Raw genomic sequence first — 23,721 nt, forward strand, 5'->3', positions numbered from 1 at the left:
CTATATGATCTAAACATAGGTGAATATAATATATTAATTCCTAGTTGGTGAAATGGTATGAAGGTATTGATGAAACAATAAAACACTCTAAATGACTAGTGAGAAACTAATCCTAAGCTTCACATAACGAGAAGAGAAAGGAGAAATAGAGGAATATGTAGCCTTCTTGAAATTAATATTGGATCCATGAATACATTTACAAATGGTTTAACACTACTCTTAAAAAAGATCTAGGGATGACAACATTCTTAAGATTTCTAGTGAATAAGTAATATTTCAAATAATAAGTGGATTAAAATCTCTAAAAGATAAGGAATACACCAAATAAAGAAGTGGTGATATCCTAAACAACCCTAGGTTATAGTTGAAGAAATATGTTAGGAATTTTTTTATCATATAGTTATGGTGGATAAGGCTTGTTGAAATGAGTTGTACTCAGAGTCGATGGAATACATAGTTTTGTGATCTAAATAGGTAGAATAATCACTATAAAATAATAAAAAAATTCCTTACAACAAATAACAATTAGAGATATAATACTAAGGAAAGAATAATACTAAACAACAAGAACAAGAATAATATAAAACAACAAGAACAAAAATAATATAAATAGATGACAGATCTAAAAAAGGATGATATCTTTCGAAAATAAAAAATGCAAACAATGCATAGAAAATATATATTGTCATGCTTTAAGGTGAAATTTTCCCATGCATACCAAAATGTATAATATAAAATAAAAAAAGTTATGATAGAAACCCTAAATTGTTGTAGCACCTTACCATAAATCTAAACAATAACCTTATATTGTGCAATAAAGAGAGAAACAATACTATCACTTATAAAATGTAGATATCCCTTTAGGCATTAATTTTCTCATGCTTGGTGGTAAATGACATCACATCATCCATGTCAACCACTTCCACAATGGATGAATATGGAATAAAATAAATAAATAAATTTTAAAATGAAGGGTCATTCAAGAGAAGAGGATAGATAGGATTTTAGGGGTATGGACATTGATAAAAGATTATGTAATGTCTCATTCTAGATTTGCCCTAAAACTTTTCCTAGAATCACAATTTCAATAAAAGCAAGAGATGGGCTATGGTTAGAGATATATCTTAACCAAGTAAACCTACCATTTAACAAGATAAAACTTGATTTAAATGCTGCAACTACAACCAATGATATATACATATATAATTTTTAATGATCAGGGTTAGATGAGGACATGTAATTACCTCGATCCAATAAGATAGACCATATCTATATTACTAACTAGTATTCAATCACAATAGAGTTGGGAGGAGGAGCCATGATAGGTCTTCCTAAAGCCATCCCCACACTAAGCCCAATAATGACACTCACCCTCTTGGCCACAGTTGCAAGCACATTGGACATCCACTTGGGGTGGTCTACCTAGTGGAGTGCTTGTATTATCTTTCGTTATTCATGCCTCGACCCTTTAAGTCAATAGTAAATTATTATAGAGATGGGAAAGGAGATTGAAATATGAGGCATTATAATCTACCTATCTAAGCCCAAGACCATACAAACCCTTTTGATCCTAGTTGTAGACACATAGGACATCCACTCAGGGTGCTCAAGACCTAGATGAAAATTTTATAATTGCTCCCCTTCCTTACATCTCCTTCCCTTATATGATTTCTTGTGAGGTTACAAATAGATTTATTTTCAATCAAATGCATTTCACACACACACACACACACACACACACACACACACACACACACACACACACACACACACACACACACACACACACACACACACACACACACACACACACACACACACACACACGCACGCACGCATGCACACGCATGCATGCATACATACATACATACATACATATGTTATAAAAATTAGGCATACCAAAAAGATAATTATTAATGCTATTCTCCATTCTATATAATTATTTTGGGTCTAGAATATTATAGTCCTGACCTAGTTTTCACTCACTACTCAACAAGGATCTTTACTCTAATTTTTATTTGTGTTTCATTTTTATTGATCATTGTAGATATTTTTATTCATCTTCATATGATTTTATGATTACTTCTTGTAGTTCAAAACTATCTTATCTTTTAGATCAATATATTACTCTCTTTCCAAACAGATCTCAAAATCTCATATTTTTTTATTTAATTTGATGGTTTGTGATTTCTGCTTAAATTTAATAAAATCTCATTTCCTAGTTGTTCCATTATTTTTCCTTCTTATCTTCTATATATAACTCTTCCAAGGGAGTTAATTCTTCACCAAAAGTTGACCTTATTAAAGACATCAACATAATTTAAATATTTTTTTTTTTCCTTAGTCAGTTCCTCAATCTTATTCTACCCTCTTTTAAATCAACATGACCAAATTTTATTTATTCATCTTTAGGGCCAAGTATCCTTTCCCATTCACCTAGGGTTTTATATAATTTATTTACTCATATTGTGGTCAACTCTTAAGTATATTCAACCACCTAAAGTTTGGTATTTAATACTAAGCTTTGATATTTATTAGAGGCATGATCTTAGGTTGGGGCATGACTGATTATGGAACTATAATTAGGGAGGAAGGTGTAGGCATGGGAATCTAGTAAAAGAGATGTGGGGAAATGGGTTCCTTCTAGTACGCCATTCTCCTGGAATATCATTCCCATATGTTATCTATAAGTTCGACAAAAGCTGACCAAACAATATAATCTTGTGTAATATTGTGAGGGAAGGGTAAGAATAAAATAAATTTCTGGAAATTATTTTGGGGTCTTTGAAGAGAATAAAATTGGTAGGAATAGATTCTTGGATTGATAATATTTGATAATATCCTCCCTACTTTTATTGTAATGAGATCTCTTGAACATGTGATGGATGCTCATTAAAGAACAATAGGATGTGTGAATTTTCTCAAAGAAAAAGCATTCAAAGATGACAAGAGAGACATGGATGAAGTGAGTAAGGATAAAGGCACAAGGGCATACCGAAAAGTCTAGATAAACACCAAATATTTCACTTTTTCGATTGATGACACAAGCTCTTTTAAGGCCTTGTGATGCAGACAACCTTAAAATTCTTAGATAGATCATATTTATAAGACCATAGATTGCTTTCTAAGGTAGATGACAGTTATATAATAGATCATGTGAGAGTGTATAGGATATGGAAAATTTAACAAGAGGTAACTTATATAATGGACCATATGAGAGATGATGGTATATGGAAAATACCGATAGGTAACTTATACAATAGTTATCACTATCATATTTTGTGGTGCTACATCTATTTTTAAAACTTTTCTTTTGAATATTTTACCTTTTGTTTTTTTTTGGGGTGTATAACACTTAGGTACTTTCATATGTCTGAGTTATATAGGATAGTCTTGCTTGTGAGATTTTGCCAAGATCAAGAGCTCAATGAAATGTACAAAATAGAGAGACAAAATATAGGTGAAAAATAAAATGTATTCTCATCAATAGATAAAAAATAGTTGTTACATACAATGAATATGAGCCTACATATATAGACAAGTCTATATGGATATGTGAGCACACAAACATGACATGTGGCTCAATAAGAAACAAGGGTAGGTAGGAAATAGGTGTGGTAGGGTAGGAGAAACAATGAAATATTCCACATGAGGTGGATCACCCACCGAAGGTGGAATTATCAGTCCACAATAAGTGGATATGATAGATAGTAACAATATCACACCACAAAAGGTGGAAATTCTCCTACACACACTATCCCAATGTGGCACAAACACCCCAGTGTCTCATACCCAAACTACTATGAAATGCATTATCCTAAGTAAACTTCAGTAAGGTGTAATAATTTCCATGATGAATAATTATTTACACCAACATTGCTTGTTTTCTTATGCAAATTAACTTAGCAATGTAGAGTTTTGCTTGATTTCTTGATTTATTTTGGGCTGTAATTATGTGTAATAGTAAAATTAAATCCTTTCTTTAAGATGTTAAACATAGGTTAGATGATAGTAACACATTATAAATTAATCACTATCTTTTTCTTTGATTTTTTAACCTTGTCAAAGGGTTAACTTTCCTCACTTTTTGTATGAACTTTAAGAATAAAGAATCTAGAATACACTTTGGAGAAAGTTGAATCATCAAAAGTGAATTATGTGTGATCAATCACTCCCTTAGAGACATGATGATAAGGACTTGTATGAAATATAAGGAAATACCATATATATTAGCTTTGTGATGACTAATCTTCACACAAATCCTAAATGGGTGAGATTTTATAAAAGCATCCCTTTATCTATTGAGGATGTTAAACAACACCAACTTAAATGTAATAAACAATTATATGACAAAAAATTGTCAAATTATAGACCATTTAAAAAAATAACAATATGCTTGTTTATATAATACAATATATTATTTTTCATGAACAACATGCTCTCAATGCATTAAAAAATAAATTTAATTATATATTTATATTAGAAATTTAATAGTACAATAAAATGTTTCTAAAATGCAAACAGACCTAATGTTTAAACTTACCGACACTCTTAAAATGGGGAATATTAAGTTGATTTAAGACCATTGAGTTTTCTCTACAAACTCCTACAACTCCTACAAACATCATGCGATGATTCAATTATTTATTATTCTAACAAATATTACAACATAATGTGTAATTATAAAATTTGACGAATCTGTACATAAAACACTGATTTAACTTACATTCACAGAAACTTGCAGATGTCTGGACAACTCCCACCCATTTACAAATTTTATTGATTATCTATTGGGATAGAGAATACGCTCGTTATTTATGTACAATCAAGAAAATAGTTTTTACTGCATTGAACTGCCACAGGAATTGATCATAATGATAGGCTGAAATTTTAGAAAACTTTACATCGATTTGTGCCAGTCAACATGAAAAATTATAATTTTCTTTTTCGAAGTATGCCAATATTCTCGGTTCTTGTCCTTCAAGATGAAAGATAAGAAAAGAAGTCAGATATCAAGCCAATCCAAACTAAAGTATGCTTCCACGATTTGAACATTAAGCTCGGGAATAGAAGTGTTCTTAGCCCGCAACCACTGCTTCCCAATCGTCTCATCACCGGTAACAAGCTTCAGGGAATGTAGCTCACAAACAGTTGAAGGTAGCATTGTCAAATTGGAACACTCTCTCATATTAAGCTCCTTCAATGTTTTGAGTTGTCCTATTTCCTTTGGAAGCTCTTTCAAGATCTCACATAGTGAAATGTCTAGATACTCCAACTGTTCAAGCTTTCCAATGGATGCAGGAAGCTGTTCCAAGCATGGTAATGCCGATAGCCTTAACATTCTTAGATTGCTCATTTTGCCAAAATCATATGGTAAAAGACAAGGACAGAATAGAGTGTATATTGCAGATACCGAGGGGCAACGCCTCTACATTATTGTTGCTGTTGAGATTTAAATCTTGTAAACTGTTGAATGTGGGTATATAATCAAATCCTTCACATAAGCTCAGAGATAGCTTCTCTATATTCTGCAGTGCTTGAATGCTCTGTTTTCCACTAAGGGGTGAAATCAACCTCTCCAAGCGGACACTCTTAAGCTGATTGAGTGACGATAAGACATCTAGACCTTTAACTGTTGCCTTGTCTATACCGCAATTGGATATAATCAGAAACTTTAGCTTTTTCATGGTTTTGAGAAAAGGGGGAAGAAACTATTCTGTGGAAGTGAAGAGTAACAATAGAGCTTCTGTTTCGGGGAAATTCATATCATGCCAGTCATTTTCCTCCATACGGCCTGCATGTATTAATTACAAAACAAATCCAATTATAAAAAATTTCACTCATTAATATCTACTAGTTTATGTCAAATTCATGCACATGCCAGGCAATTTACCTAGAAAAGCAATGCAACCCTTATTATATTCACAAAATCATTTTTGAAATTCAATTCTTTTTTACCAAAATGGATGTGTAAGAGTTTTTGAATAAACTACCCGTGAAAATGCAGAGAATTTGGGCGTCAAATGTTCTATCTCCGAGCAACTCTTGTATCCCCAGCAAACTACCGTTTTTCCTTTCTATAAACAACCTCTTGCGGTGGAGTGTATTGTCTTCGTGTCCCAAATAGAAGACCAAATCCCGTATTACATCACGCTTGGAGATGTATAGCTCTGAAGCATTTCCATATGGGATTGTCGTACTTTCTCTGTTAAGTGAAAACATGTCGGCTTAGTGTTGAAAAACATGATTAGAAGAAATCGAATATATAAAAGCAAAGGTAATTTACCTTGGATTGCCAGTTAAATTTAACAGATTTTTTTCTGCAAGTTCTGATAAGATGGCGAAAGCATCACGCCTTTGTAGTTTCTCAACATTAACCCAAATGTCCAAAAGTGCATCAGCGCAGATTTTACTGTCTATGGGAAATAATCCCAAGTCTAAGAGACATTCCTTGTGTACATCATCTAAAGAGTCAATATTGATCTGCGGCAGAGTATATAGCCCTTTTCTTTGATAATGTGATCTATATTTTCTTTTAGAAATCTTATTCGTTGCCCTCTTCCAAGCTTTTTGCGATTCCACTTGCATAAAGCTTGCGGTCACTGAAACCATTTGTTAGAAGTATTTACAAAAGATTCGATTTCTTTCCAATTTGAAGCCTAGTGCTGCGTAATCCTTAGCGCCTTGTCCTTACAGTGTTTCTTTTCTGAGATTTCTTCTCTTTAGAATGCTAATAGAAGTGTCATTTTATAGAAGAAATAAACGTGGCAAACACTCGGTCTTACTGAAGTTGCAATGAAATCGGCATTCTTAGCACCGTGTACGCCAAGAAATCTGCATAGGATTTTTCTCGTGGCAACAGTTTGAGAAAATCCTCATTTTAACTTGTTTTTTTAATTCAATTCTAAGACCGCTTTCTCATCGATTCTACGAGCGAACCCTTAAAATGTATCTTCGTTATGCTTACACTACAGACTTCACGGAAACTTACGCGAGTACTTTATGACGCCTCTATTAGTTCTATATGCTCTTTCGCATAGTTGAATCTTTCCTCGAAAAATATTCCTAGAAACGGTTTCGTATATGCCTGTCGCATTCCTTTAACCTTCAAAGTGATTTCGCAACGACATATGTTGAATTGGTAGAACAAATTAATAACAAAGTCGCGTGGTCTGCGCAGCTTTTTCCATTCACGCACGCAGGAAGTTGACGTCTCATTTCGTGCAGTTTGTGTTATCTCGGCTGGGCTTAACCAGCACACTAAGCATTAACTGCTTAGGTGGCTGGTCTATGTGCGTCCCTCTTAACTCATCTTTTTTCCAAAAACTTTAACCCGAGCATATTATGAGAACCATTGGAGTAATATTATTATTTCTACACTTTAACTGTTCATCTAATTATAATGCAGCACAATAAATAAATGTTAAAAATGCATATTTAATTCTCTCTTCTAAATGTTGTTTAATTTTTTGGGTGTAAAATATTTTCTTAATATTGAATAATTTATGTAAACAAATGTTTATAAAGATATTTATATTTCCAGTTTTATCATAATAGAGTGTAATATTATGAGGTAGTATGCATTTCATTTAGAAATTGTTCTTCAAAATTGTTATGAGTTTGAGTAACTTAATTTGTCAAAGTTTTTTAAAGGTTCAATTTGGCCCAATCACATCTTTGAGACATTTGAGCCTTAGTAGATGGTGTTATCAAAGTGTGTTATGATTCTCACTAATTGAACTATAACTCTTTCCTAACTTTCCTTTTTAATAGTTTAAACAAAAATATTATCAAAGAGCATGTTATCATTATCAATCTACAACACATCTTCATTAATAGTTTAAATAAAAATATTTAATTAATTAGTTCACCTTTCTTTCAATAATCTATTATTCAATCCTATTACATCTCATCATATATGCAGGTTTATCTTCCTAATCCTCCTTGTGGGGTGAACATTGGTTATGTTATTAGACCATTTCACTTCTTTTATTTGTTGATTTTTTGTTCCATTTATTTATTTATGCTAATATTTTATCTATATCTATTGTACTTTATGAATTATGTGGTACAAGTGGATTTATTTCATTCATTGTGACTATTCTCTTTAGACATAATTCAACGATAATCATCTTATTTTATAACAATGTTCCTCCATTTTGCCTTTGAATTTATTCTAGGAAAAAAACCAACTTCCTTTTACTTACTTTCTAGGGGCATATTCTCTCTCTCTCTCTCTCTCTCTCTCTCTCTCTCTCTCTCTCTCTCTCTCTCTCTCTCTCTCTCTCTCTCTCTCTCTCTCTCTCTCTCTCGCTCTCTCTCTCTCTCTCACACACACACACACACACGCATGCATCTTTCCTTATACTCGACATGTTTATATTATTCAAAATCAGCACTACGAACACTGAATATATTTCACATAAGATTATTTTTTCCAACCAATAGTATAAGAATACTCTAAAGCCTTGAGAATAACTCAAGTTCCATATGATTATTGGAGTGAGAACCCAAAAACATAGAAAAAAAGAAGAGCACCAAGCCTTCTATGTCCCAACTAATTCCCTCAATACCACCCTTAATAGGATTTCCTCTAGAGGACTCATCTATATTAATATTAAGCATGCCCCTAGGTGGAGAACTCTATTTCCCAACTCTATTTACTTTCTTATAGCCTTGACTTCTCTTTCTAGGATTTTGTTGAAGTAACAAGGGCGTATAAATATCGAGGCTTTTGACAATCTACTAGTCCAATGAAATAAGGGATTCCTCCATATTTATCTTTGCTTCAATTGTCTCCTTAATCATATTTTTATGTTTTAAACCAAACTTGTAAAACTGTACACAAGTGCAATCTTGGAAAATTCTACACTTTCATTCCAACCAAATCTATGAAAAGATGAAAGAAGGCCCAGTGTCCCATGAAGCTACTACCAAAGAAGCTAAGGTAGGAGAGCAACCCAAACTATACTAGAATTATTGTGATGGAATTGTATAGTATTAAATATAATTTTGAGTGAAGGAAGTTCTCTTAACTATTCCATAGATCAATGACAATGAATGTGTCAATTTAGAAACAAACTTTGAGATGCAAGCTTTGATTAGTAGCCTCAATTTAGTAACATCATGTAGAAAAGAATTCTTTATATTTGAGTTGAAACCATAAAATTCTTCAAATTTTATATTATTGGAATGTTTATTAATCAAATTTTGATAAAGTTAAGAAATAGATATCTAAGATTCTCTCTCTCTCTCTCTCTCTCTCTCTCTCTCTCTCTCTCTCTCTCTCCCCCTTTATCTTCATATCCACTTTTGTCTTCCTCTCTCTCTCTCCTTTCATCTCTAGCCATTTCACCCTCTCTCTATCCATCCATCTCTTTTTGTCTCACCCCCTCTTAGTTCCTAGACCACTATACCTATTTCTCATTTATTCTCATCCTTCATCTCTCTATATTTCTTCTTCCATCTATCCCTCTATCTCTATCTTGTTCTATGTCGATCGCTCTACCACTATAGCTCTCTTCTTCTTTATATATCAATTCCTCTCTTTTTACCTTTCTATATTTCTCTCTCTCTCTCTCTCTCTCTCTCTCTCTCTCTCTCTCTCTCTCTCTCTCTCTCTCTCTCTCTCTCTCTCTCTCTCTCTTCCTATCTTCCTATGTATTTCTATCCCCTATTTCTACCTCTTTACTCCCCTCCCCCCCTCTATCTCCTTGTTTCTCCCTCCATCTTTATTGCAAACATAACATGAATCTATTGGTAATGGACCTTCATTATTTTCCTAATTCAAAAGTTTTCTTTTGGCTATATTTGGATCCCTATAAGTGGATGCATACTTGATTTGAAGCTATCACTTCTCCATTGAAACTTTTATTACACAAACAATATTATTAAATAAATGACCCACCAATCGATTTCATGTACTGGAATGAATGATGAAATTAAGAAACTTGTAAAAATATTAATTAAAGAGGTATCCACTTTGAGAGAGCCACCTAGACAGTCAATCTTTAGTGTCCTATTTAATTCTATTGGACTTAACTTAACTCCAACTAAGGCTTGTTAGCGCAACTTTAAAATTGTTTGTCTCCCGCTGTGATTTACGGTGTGACTGAAGGTGCAACTATAGTTGCATGTTAGTCAGATCAACGAAACTTTGGTTGTATGCTTTGTTTGGTGAAGCTAACAAAGGAACCTCTTCCATTCCGATCCAAATGAAGAGTTAACTCTACTTCTCACACATTCTATTCCAATGATTTTTGCATGATCTATGTTCATGCATTGGTTCATTCTTTATATAAAATAATGCTTTCAAAATATTGTAAATTACACATTGAATTAATAGAGTTTCTTTTCTTCTATTTTTTGTTTGCAAGTTTTGTTTTCTCTTTTCTAGCTAGATATGTATTCTACAAAGTAGAAAATTTAACAAATTCCAGTCCCGAGAGGGCAGTTTTCTCGCCACCTCCGATACAATGCACAACGGTGACCGACACGTCATTGTGGAGCGAAAGCGATTGGAAATACCCAATACAAAAAATTGAGATTTTCCTAGAACATTATAATATTAATAGAACGTCAAATCATCCACCATTTCAGAACTGCCAAAAAAATGAACCGGAGCCACTTGTTAAACTGTTCATTAAAAACCGTAATTTCTTCATAATTTGAAGCTTACTGTTGCGTTATTGTAAATAGGTTCTCCTTATAATATTTCTTTTATTCTAAACCGTGATAGGTGTCACATTCTTAGTCCAATACTAATGATATAGTGAGACAAGTGGTGGTGGCTTTGATAGAATCTGCTTTCCCTTTTAGTGAACCGTCCAAGAAGTTTAATCAACCTTTTTACTCAAGAAGATCACTTGCTACAAGTGTTTTATCTTCTTCCATTTTATGTATTCTCTTCATTTTTTAAAACCTCTTTTTTCCCTTGAAGGAAATTGGTATTCTCACATCTCTCTTTGAATTTTGGAAGAAGGCAAAATTGTTCTTAAGAAATGTAAATTTATGATTGGGAAGTTCTCACTATAGAACCAAAGTCAATTGTTTTAGAATAATTATTCTAATTTTAAAGGGTTAGACTACAAGGAAATATCATTTGACCTATATTTTTAATCAAATTTTCCTCATGAAAAGTTAGTGGTATGATAGACTCACAATATAAATTTGATAGACTCACAATATAAATTTGTTGTGTGATAATATCAATTCAAATTCACTCATTTGGACATTTTTTATTTTTTAGAGATAAAGGTACTCAGTTTCCTACTCCGTATAATGTATCATTTTATAGGGCGAAATGTCTTTAGTTTCAAATCGTGATCAAGGATGTGGTGTTGTGGTAACAATTATGGCTACAAACTAACAACCCCACTATGTGACACTTATCGCAAGACTTTGTAAGCCATGTTCAAAATTAACAACAAAGCCTATGGGATTCTCAAATCTATGAATTGAATGTTGTATTTCAAAGGACCCTTTTTTTGTGCTAGTTGCATATGAACTACTTGAGGTGTAGTATATCCTTAATGAGAACTTTAATATGGTTGAGGTACTACCGAAGAAGTAATTGTACATCTGAATGAGATGGAGAGTTGATTAATCTACATGGTTAATAAATTTAGCCTCAATGATCCTATCTTGTCTTTCAAGCTATTTATTTTGCATGGTACGCCTAGTTTAATGTGGGTAGTAGAGCGGGAAGAATAATAAAGTGACTTGTTGTTTCACTATGGTTTTTGAGAAATTATATTTCCAATTGTAAGTTGATGTACTCTTCAAGTCAAACATTTATCACATATTGTTCTTTTTTACCACTCTCCAAAAGGTGATAGTATATCTATTTAAATATACATTGTATTTTTAGAATTATGACAACATGCTTTTGATATGTTAAATTTATCTAGCAAGAAATCTAAGCACAAGATATCCACATCTTTCTCATACTTTATACATATGCAACTCTTTTATGATGACTCAATCTCATTTGCATGATACATTTGAACATTTCCTTTAATTTAGTAATATCCCCAATAATAATTCATTGACACTAATAGTGTTATGCATTCTATTCATTCTAGTTCTTTTCTTAATGAGGAACTTAATCACAAATTTTACTTCATTTTTACTTAGGGCTTCTATCTTATTTGAAAATACTTCCTTTAACTACTGGACCATATTATTCAACATTTCCTAGCTCACAACTCTATTTTTTTTTATGATCCTCTTATATCAAATATTAGTGAATTGAAAATTCAATTCATTGATTCCTTTTATTACCTTGCCTTGTATCTTTTGAACCTTAGCTAATTGATTTTATGCTTCTTCATGAGTATGTATGAGAGAGGGGAGGAGAAAGAATTTTGAAAATTGAAATTCTATTGGTTAACTCTATTACATTACTGCATCTTGCAACTAGTTTTAATTTCTTAATGAACTTTATCTTTTCCAACATGTATGTAGATTTGTATCCTTTCATTGGGTGCATAGAACCTACGTGTTCTAACATCTTTGAGTGCTAAACCATAGTCTTGCTTGATTTCTTATCAAATGTCATAAGGTGAGAATTTAGTGATAATTTTAACTTATGATAGATTAATCACTAATGTATACTAATAGGATTCTTTAATGTTTTCAAAGAGATAACTTTATTCGCTTTTTATATGAACCTCAAGGAGAATGCAATTCGACTACACCCTAAGGAACCTTGAACCATCAAAAGTAAACCCTATGTGATTGATAACTGTCTTAGAGACATGATGACAAAGGCTTGCACAAAATGTAAGGCAACATCCCTTTTATTGACTATGTCATGATTATCCTTCACATAAAGCCTCAATGGGGTGACGTTGCACAAACCCAATTCTTCGTCTATTGAGGACACTAAGCAATAACAACGTAAATGTCACAAACAATTATATGACAAAGAATATGTCAATTTCAAACCATTTCAAAAGATAATATTACACTTATTTATGTATACAAAGTATTTTTATTCATGAACATTATGTTTAAGATGCATTAAAAAGTAAACTGAATTATCAATTAATATTAGATGGATTAATAGAATGATACAATGTTACTAAGTGCAAATAGACATTTAATGCTTAAGCTTGGTGCCCCGGGCCTAGTGCTACCCAACTCCACAAGCAAAAGATGATACTAAGTTAATCTAAACCATTGGAGTTTTCTCTATAATATATAATGTTAGATCTTTTACATTTTTGACTTATTTTTCAAAGAATGCATGAGATAAATGTTTGTCTATTATCAAATGTTGAATGTCACGTACCTTCATATTGGAACTCTGTCTGCTTTAGTGTTTACATGGCTATTTGCTAAACAAAATTATGGCTAATTTCTTTGGCAAATCATTAATCTTCAGATTATAAGATTGCCTAGCATTTGGAACAGGTGGAGGTTTGTTTATGGAAAGATACCCAGGAATAGCCTCCTAGAGGGTCAGAGGGAGCTTGACAAGAGTTCGCTCAAATTCTTGAGCTCGTAGGGAGTGGAATTCTCTTTTTGGGAAAGATATCCTGAACTGGGGTCAGGATTCGACATATAAGTACGGTTGCTCACGATTGAATTTTTTTAAAATTGAAAGTAACAATAAAATAATACAAATATAAACAGAAGAGAAACAACAGAAATGTTAGCAGCAGAAAAATAGAGGACAGCAGCACCAAATATAAACCAAGGCTGTTGTCCAAAGAAATGAATGTTCCAGACCACAAATGGATACGATGTTTTCCAACTAATCAGCACATACTAAAACAACAAATGGATCCGATGTTTTCCGAAGAAATGAAAGTTACTGACCACCACGTTGCCAGAGCATACCATAAAAGCAAATTCCTTCAACTAACCAGCACAGTCAACTACATTGAATCAGCTACAGTCACCAATGAAGGCCATGGAGCAAATACACAACCATTCTCATAAGGCAAACTAAAGAGAACTCCTCTGGGAAGATATCTACAGCATTTAAAAACTTCTACCATACCAGAAAATCATCCAGCCAAGATGCAGCAGGACTTTCAATGTAGCTGAAATTTGGCGTTATAGCAGCTTTTGAAATCTCATTTAAGAGGGAATTTAATTCAGACTGACTGATAGAACATAGCAAATTTGTATCATTTGAGTCTTGTGGAAGGAACACTCGTAGCTCCAAGCCTGTTTGAGCCCTATTACTCAAAGCAATGCTTGCAAAGACCATTCCACTGAATACCACGAGAACTGTGATTTTCATTTCAGGCCTGCTCACAATAGGTTCATGGGTATCCTTAATATAGCATATCAAAAAACCAAGTTCTTGTAGAATTGCTGTCATAAGCATTCGGATTAATTTAATCTACATTTACATAAAATAACGTAGATCAATTGAAATGCTGAGTGGGCCCATTTACAGACACCGACATCCTTTCTCTATACAAGACATCATAGTCCTCTGAAAATCTAGAGGACCTTGTATTGATTTGTGCCAATGTTGTCAAGATACTTGGAACTTGTTCTTAAAGGTAAGAGATAATAAATGAAGTCAATCATCAAGCCAATCCAAACTAAAGCATGCTTCCACAATTTCAACTTTAAGCTCAGGATAGAAATGTTCTTCGCCTGCAACCACTGCTTCCCAATTGTCTCATCACAGGTAACAAGCTTCAGGGAATTGGAAGTGGAAACACTCTGAGAGGGGGGGGTGAATCAGAGTGTTAAAAATTTTAACAAGAGATACTTGACAATTTTAATTCACAAAATGCACAGATGACTGAGACTTAACACCTTGATGTAATACTTTAATGAAGCATGAAATATACAATAGAACCAACTGAAACACTTGATTCAGACTTTTCAAAAATAAGAAGGGTATTGAATCTTTTACACAAACATGAAACATCTAAATGAGTACTTCAAAGATTGCATTACATAAATTCAACAAAACTGAGTATGAAATAAAGAGAGCTAAAGATATGACGTATCAGAGCATAAACCAGTAAAACAAAATGAGACAAGACAATGCACATAACACCATAGTTTTCATGAGTGGAAAACCCTCCTGGGGTAGAAAAACCACTCGGTAAGATCCCTTATATTATTTCAAAGAGCACCAACTCAGTTCACAAGTTTTAGAAACCACAAGGCCTCAAGGAGCACCAACCCCTCTTCTTATCCAATAAACATTTCAACTCGAGCTACAGCCACTGGTGATTTTATGCATGCACTTAAATCTTGCAGTCACAAAACCATCAGTAATTGGAGCGAGAATATTTTACCAGTCTGTACAAATGATTCTTTCTAAAAATTTTGCAACAATATTCTTCAAGGATTTGAATCATAATAACATACTTTTAAATGAATTCAACACTATCAGAGAGAAAAATTCAATCTCTGAACAAAATAGTTTCAAACATTAAAGCCTCATGTACTCTGCAACAAAAACCAAAGTATTGATTTTCAAAACCCTCGACTATCTAAGATCACTGATAGTCTTTTATACACAGCACTTTCTTTTTTTTTTTAACACACTCTTTGTGTTTCCCTTTATGCACACTCCACTCTCTATTTTTCCTCGTATAAACTGTTCTGAATAAAACTGTTTTATACCCAAACAAAAACACAATAATCTTCCAGAATAACCCTCGTATAGGGTTACCAAAATCTTACAGGAATTGCAAACTGAAAAACAAATAACCGTTTTAACTGTGCAACGGAAAGGGAAAAACTAAAGATGCTTGATTTCCCAATCATGAAAAACAAAAATAAAGCATGAACAGTTTCCTTATTTTCATTTTGCATAACTGAAAAACCTGATTCGAAAACAAATCTGAATCTTTTAAACATATGATCAAGAATAATACCTGTGAAACGCAACCTTATTGATAACTGAAAACAAACTAACCAGAAAACCATTAAGCTCCCGGTTAAGATCATTTTTGCTTCATTCTTTTTAACTGAACAAACTGATTCGAGCTCCTTAGCTACAGCGGCGGCTGCATCTCTCATGGCGTTAGGGTTTGAGATAGACTCCAAACAAATTCAAAAACAAAATGAAACACAAAACGTCTTCCAAAAACTTTTAACTTGTCGGTCACAAAGAGTATTCTGAGGAATATGCCATTAGTCCGTAGACAGATTAAATCAAAGATGCCATTTAATTAATGCAAAATCAGTGTTATTCACTTATCCGTGTCACCAGCATGGCTCGAGAGTAAGATGCTTTAAGCATATAACACGTCAGCAAAAACAATGTGTCCGTGTCACTAGACTGGCCCACATGCTTATTAAAATATGAAACTTAACCAACACAACTTCCCTTTTTTTTTACTTTCTTGTCATCGAGGACAAAAGTACCAAAGAGCAACAAACTCCCCCTTTGTCCTTGATGGCAAAAAAAGAAAAAAAAAGTTAAACCATCATTGCCATGAAATATGTCGTCAACTGAAAGGACCAAAATCAATGTAAGGAATTCCACTGTCAACAAATGCAATATATACAATCAACACTGAACCTTGTCATATGCAAACCTGTAAGGAAAACAACATCCTCTGAACCTGTATTGTGCAATTCTGTAAAGAATAAATACTGTCAGAATAATGAACTCCCAATCTGATCTGTATCAAACAAGAATACCAAACTGTAATACCCAAATAAAAATGCGTATGCCACTGTAATGAAATTCCAATACCTGAAAAGCCAATTGTCACTGTAATATCAACTGAAACCACTGTAATATCAACTGAAAGACCAAAAATGCCAATGCCAATGAAATGCCAATAAAATGCCAAGTCTGTAATGCCAATGCCAATGCCAATGTCACTGTTCACTGTGAAATGCCAATATGTGTTCACTGTTGCACTGTTGTCACTGAAATACCAATGTCACTGTCAAAAATGAAATACCATACCAATGTCACTGTCAAAAATGAAATACCAATGTCAAATACCAATGTCACTGTTCACTGTGAAATGCCAATATGTGTTCACTATTGCACTGTTGTCACTGAATACCAATTTCTCCCCCTTTTTTTTTACTTTTTTTAAAACACAAGGACAAAAGGAAAGAAAATCAACAGAGCAACACTCCCCCTCAAAGTATGCTTTAGGTGGAGACAAGAGCAGATTGAGAAAACACTCCCAATCTATCCCTTAACTGTTCAAAGACTTCTTTAGACAAAGCTTTTGTAAAAATATCCGCTACTTGTGCCTGAGAAGGTACATGTAAAACTTGAAATTCATTAGCCAACACTTGTTCTCGTAGAAATAGCAACTTAATAGCAACATGTTTAGTGCGAGAATGCATCACAGGATTCTTTGAAAGACTGATGGCACTAGTATTATCACAGAAGATGGAGATGGGTTTGTCAACTGTAATACCCATATCAGCAAGTTGATGAGACATCCAGATTAATTGCGTACAACAAGTTGTTGCTGCAATATATTCAGATTCTGCAGTTGATAAAGTAACACATTCTTGCTTTTTGCTATGCCGGGCAACAAGGCGATCTCCTAGGAAGAATGCTGCACCACTGGTGCTTTTTCTATCATCTATACAGCCATCCCAGTCAGCATCCGTAAACCAACAAGAGTAAAATCGTTATTTCGTGAATACCACAAGCCAAAGTCTAAAGTACCTTGAATATACTTGAATATCCTTTTTATAGCAATCAAATGAGATTGTTTGGGAGCAGATTGAAAACGTGAAACCAAGCAAACTGCATGCATCAAATCAGGCCTAGATGCAGTTAAATAAAGTAGGCTGCCAACCATTGATCTATACTCAGATTGATTTACCTCAGGGGAGTCATCTGACTTGGTCAATTTACAACCAGTCTCCATTGGAGTGCTAACGGGTTTACAATCTGTCATATTGAACTTTTTAAGCATCTCTTTTGCATATTTGGTTTGTGAGAGAAAAATGCCTTGTTCAAGCTGCATTACTTGAAGCCCAAGAAAGAAGGTTAATTCACCTAACATGGACATTTCAAATTCAGATTCCATGAGTTTTGAAAACTTTTTGGATACAGCATCATTATAACAGCCAAATATAATGTCATCCACATAGACTTCAACAACCAATGTATCATTACCTTCAATTTTAACATACAGGTTACTATCAACACCACCTCTAGTATATCCATTTGTTGTAAGATGGGCATCTAACCTGGAGTACCAAGCTCTTGGAGCTTTTTTAAGGCCATAAAGAGCCTTTTTCAACTTGTATACATGATCAAGTTTATCTGCAGAGATAAACCCTTCTGGTTGTTCCATATATACCTCTTCATCAAGATAACCATTAAGGAATGCAGTTTTAACATCCATTTGATACACTTTAAAGTTTTTATAACATGAATATGCCAGAAATATTCGGATTGACTCTAGCCTAGCAGCAGGTGCAAATGTTTCACCAAAATCTACACCTTCTTGCTGAGCATAGCCTTTACACACAAAGCGTGCTTTATTCCTAACAACTTTGCCAGATTCATCAAGTTTATTTCTAAAAATCCATTTACCTCCTATCACATTCTTATCATCTGGCCTAGGTAATAACTCCCAAGTTTGATTTTTCTCTATTTGACTGATTTCATCTTTCATTGCATTTAACCAACATTCATCAGATAAAGCATCAGAAACATTTTTGGGTTCGAAATCAGTTACCAAACAAAAATGTTCAGCCAGTTGAGCTTGTTCAGTTGTTTTTGCCCTTCTTCTAGTCAAAATACCTGCATCTATATTGCCAATAACTTGACTTTGAGGATGTCTCTTTGTTATAATTTTTGAGGGTGTATAATGGAGAATACCTGTCTCTGCATTTGAATTCTCTGTATTTTCTTCATCAGAACTTGATGAACAAATTTCATTTTTCTTTTCTGTTTTTGTAGGTTTAGGAACTTGATCAACCTTTGTTAAAGTAATTTCCTCTTCCTCAATATCCTGCAAATCATTACTTAACAAAAATTGTTCATCAAACCTTACATTTATTGTTTCAACAATTTTATTCAGTCTATTATTGAAACATCTATAGGCTTTGCTATGAGTAGAGTATCCAAGAAAGATACCCTCATCAGTTTTAGCCTCAAAATTTCCTAGATTTTCTTCATCTCTTTTTAGATAACATTTGGCACCAAAAATTTTGAAATATTTGATAGAAGCAGCTTTTCCATACCAAAGTTCATAAGGAGTAAAGGTAGATTTTACACTGATTTGTACACGATTCAAAATGTAAACAGCTGTGTGTACAGCTTCTTTCCAATACCTGTCTAGTAGATTTGCCTCATTAAGCATTGTGCGAGCCATTTCTTTGACTGTTCTATTTTTCCTCTCAACTACTCCATTTTGTTGAGGTGTACAAGTAGCAGCATATTGTCTCTTAATACCATGTCTTTCACAGTAATCAATGAATTCTTGTGAAGTAAATTCACCACCCTTGTCTGATCTTAAGCATTTTAATTTTAGATCAGATTCTCGTTCAACCATTTTTCTGAAAATCTTAAATCTATCAAATGCTTCGGATTTGTGTTTGAGGAAAGTGACCCATACCATTCTGGTATAGTCATCAACAAAAAGCATAAAATATTTTTCACCATTTATTGACTGTGTCCTTGTAGGACCACATAAGTCTGTGTGTACAAGCTGTAATGGTCTAGTAGAAGAATGTTCTTTAGATTTGAAAGACACTTTTGTTTGCTTTCCTTTCAAACACTCTTTACAAACTGAATTGAATGGTTTACTCAAAACAGGCAAACCTCTAACATTCTGATTTTTACTGATTCTAACCAGATTGTCAAAATTTATATGTCCTAGGCGTTTATGCCATAACCAATTTTCTTCTATTTGACCCATAAGACAAATGCCTTCATTATTCTCATAACCAGTGGAATCAAGCAAACTGTAGACATTGCCAATTGTTCTCAAACCAGCAGCAACAGTTTTACCAGATTTATTTTTGATAGTACAATCTTGAGAGCTAAAAAATACACTGTAACCACTATCACAAATTTGACTGACACTCAATAAATTGTGCTTTAACCCTTCAACAAAGTACACATCATGAATAGGAGTATCATCATTTAGCAGTAATATACCTTTACCTCGTACATAAGCTCCTGAATTATCCCCAAAGCGTACAAAGCCACCATTAAAGTCTTCAAGATGTAGAAATTTATTTCTATCTCCTGTCATATGGTGTGAACAGCCACTGTCCAACACCCATAAAGATTTCTTATTTGAGAGAAGTGCAGTTTGCACTATCATTGATTGCTCAATACCAGATACAAACTTAGGTTTCCATATTTTATTAGGGCTTGCCTTTGTTTTGCACTGTATAGTAGTATGCCCAAAAGTGTTACACTTATTACACTTTACTGTGTTTGGAAGGTCATATCCTTGATTGTAACCAAACATAGGAGATCTTTGTTGCAGAAATCTGCAAGTATTAACCTTATGACCAAACCTATTGCAATAGAAACAGTATCCATGAAAAAAGCCAAACCTAAAAGGTTTTGTTCTGTTATAGGTCTGAAATGATTTTCTAGTTGCAGGCTTAGTGTTCTGTCTTGATGACTCAGCTTTATCAAAACCTAAACCAGCCAAATCTTTATGCAACTTTTGCTTGCTCAAGATATCATTTAGATGTATTGTACTTTCATACTGTTCAATTTGTTTTTGAAGTTTTGTGGACTGTTGTTCTAATGTTTCAATTTTCTTTTCTCTTTCTTCAAGAAGGGACTTCAAGTTTGAGATCACTAAATTTGCATCATTCAACTCGACTTGTAGAATCTGATTTGAATTTTCATGTGAAGCTACAAGTTTCTTTAACCTCTTTATTTCTTTTAAAGCACAAAGCAATTCTCCTTCAAGATCAATTTCTCCTTGATCTAAATCTTCAAATTCATTTTTTGTTTTGCTAGTTACATCTTCTAATTCTGCCATAAATAGAGTTTCATCACCTTCACAGGGTGAATCATCTGATTCATTTCCAGAGTCTTCTTTAGTAAAAAGACTCTTCTTTTTCTTGAAGGTATTAAATCTCCTTTTAGGATTCCACATTTTCTTTTTGTAGAATTTTTCTGGTTTTTCCTCTTCACTATTTTGATCACTTAGAGGACATTGAGCAGCAAAGTGTCCAGCTTTGCCACAATTAAAGCACTTAAAAGGTAATTTGCCCTTATATTTCTTTTTAAGTTTTCTAACAAAAAGGGCTTCTATAGCATCTGAAAGTTCAGATTCACTATCAAGTTCTTCTTTCTTTTCTACTTTAAAAGCTGTTTCTTTTGAAGAAGAAGGATTATTACCTATCCTCATCTCATAGGCAGTAAGAATGCTTTGTAGGTTATCAAGTGTCATGGTAAAAAAACTTTTCTTTTCTTCTAAGGTTGAAACCTTAGTTTCAAACTTGGGTAACAAGGTTCTAATCACTTTATTGACAACTTCCTTTTCTTCAACCTCTTCACCAAGACCCTTTCTCGAATTTACTATTTCATCAACTCTAAGAAAATAGCTTGCAACTGTTTCATCTTCTTTCATTCTTACAGATTCAAACTGATTTTTGAGTGTAAGAATTTTAGACTCCTTAACCTTAGCATCCCCTTGATAAATGGTTTCAAGTTTTTTCCAAATATCATAAGCAGAAGAACAATGCATGACTTTAACAAAAACATCTTTAGTGAGACCACATAAGAGAGCATGCTTAGCTCTGGCATTTAACTCATATTTGGTTTTATCATCAGGATCAGTAGGAATAATGGAAGGAACTGTATATTTTGTGGTCACAATATTCCACACATTAAGATCAACTAAAATGAGATAAGTTTCCATCCTAATCTTCCAGAACACATAATTAGTTCCATCAAAAAGAGGAGCTCTTGAAAGTGAAGCACCTTCCTGAGTTTGAGCCAAAAAAAAACTTCCAAGTGACCAGGAACAATCCCTAGGACAGACCTATATGAGGGACCCTATGCTCTGATACCACTTGTTGGAAGTGGAAACACTCTGAGAGGGGGGGGTGAATCAGAGTGTTACAAATTTTAACAAGAGATACTTGACAATTTTAATTCACAAAATGCACAGATGACTGAGACTTAACACCTTGATGTAATACTTTAATGAAGCATGAAATATACAATAGAACCAATTGAAACACTTGATTCAGACTTTTCAAAAATAAGAAGGGTATTGAATCTTTTACACAAACATGAAACATCTAAATGAGTACTTCAAAGATTGCATTACATAAATTCAACAAAACTGAGTATGAAATAAAGAGAGCTAAAGATATGACGTATCAGAGCATAAACCAGTAAAACAAAATGAGACAAGACAATGCACATAACACCATAGTTTTCATGAGTGGAAAACCCTCCTGGGGTAGAAAAACCACTCGGTAAGATCCCTTATATTATTTCAAAGAGCACCAACTCAGTTCACAAGTTTTAGAAACCACAAGGCCTCAAGGAGCACCAACCCCTCTTCTTATCCAATAAACATTTCAACTCGAGCTACAGCCACTGGTGATTTTATGCATGCACTTAAATCTTGCAGTCACAAAACCATCAGTAATTGGAGCGAGAATATTTTACCAGTCTGTACAAATGATTCTTTCTAAAAATTTTGCAACAATATTCTTCAAGGATTTGAATCATAATAACATACTTTTAAATGAATTCAACACTATCAGAGAGAAAAATTCAATCTCTGAACAAAATAGTTTCAAACATTAAAGCCTCATGTACTCTGCAACAAAAACCAGAGTATTGATTTTCAAAACCCTCGACTATCTAAGATCACTGATAGTCTTTTATACACAGCACTTTCTTTTTTTTTTTAACACACTCTTTGTGTTTCCCTTTATGCACACTCCACTCTCTGTTTTTCCTCGTATAAACTGTTCTGAATAAAACTGTTTTATACCCAAACAAAAACACAATAATCTTCCAGAATAACCCTCGTATAGGGTTACCAAAATCTTACAGGAATTGCAAACTGAAAAACAAATAACCGTTTTAACTGTGCAACGGAAAGGGAAAAACTAAAGATGCTTGATTTCCCAATCATGAAAAACAAAAATAAAGCATGAACAGTTTCCTTATTTTCATTTTGCATAACTGAAAAACCTGATTCGAAAACAAATCTGAATCTTTTAAACATATGATCAAGAATAATACCTGTGAAACGCAACCTTATTGATAACTGAAAACAAACTAACCAGAAAACCATTAAGCTCCCGGTTAAGATCATTTTTGCTTCATTCTTTTTAACTGAACAAACTGATTCGAGCTCCTTAGCTACAACGGCGGCTGCATCTCTCATGGCGTTAGGGTTTGAGACAGACTCCAAACAAATTCAAAAACAAAATGAAACACAAAACGTCTTCCAAAAACTTTTAACTTGTCGGTCACAAAGAGTATTCTGAGGAATATGCCATTAGTCCGTAGACAGATTAAATCAAAGATGCCATTTAATTAATGCAAAATCAGTGTTATTCACTTATCCGTGTCATCAGCATGGCTCGAGAGTAAGATTCTTTAAGCATATAACACGTCAGCAAAAACAATGTGTCCGTGTCACTAGACTGGCCCACATGCTTATTAAAATATGAAACTTAACCAACACAACTTCCCTTTTTTTTTACTTTCTTGTCATGGAGGACAAAAGTACCAAAGAGCAACAGAAAGTATTCTATCGAAGTAAAGAATAATAACATAGCCTCTGTTTCGGGGAAATT

The 23,721-nt window shown here is 33.6% G+C and overlaps 1 protein-coding gene across 1 annotated transcript; it reads right to left on the bottom strand.

Moving 5' to 3' along the window:
* Window positions 1–5,005: 5,005 nt before the first annotated feature.
* On the bottom strand, window positions 5,006–5,687 carry LOC131079808 (probable disease resistance protein At4g33300). Its single transcript, XM_058017847.2, has 2 exons — window positions 5,433–5,687; window positions 5,006–5,305 (listed from the first exon to the last, which is right to left on the bottom strand). Exons 1-2 carry the CDS (start codon window positions 5,685–5,687, stop codon window positions 5,006–5,008), a joined length of 555 nt encoding a protein of 184 aa, XP_057873830.2.
* Between the last annotated feature and the right edge of the window lie 18,034 nt (window positions 5,688–23,721).

The sequence above is a fragment of the Cryptomeria japonica genome, chromosome 4 (assembly GCF_030272615.1).
Source record: "Cryptomeria japonica chromosome 4, Sugi_1.0, whole genome shotgun sequence".
Lineage (NCBI taxonomy): Eukaryota > Viridiplantae > Streptophyta > Pinopsida > Cupressales > Cupressaceae > Cryptomeria > Cryptomeria japonica.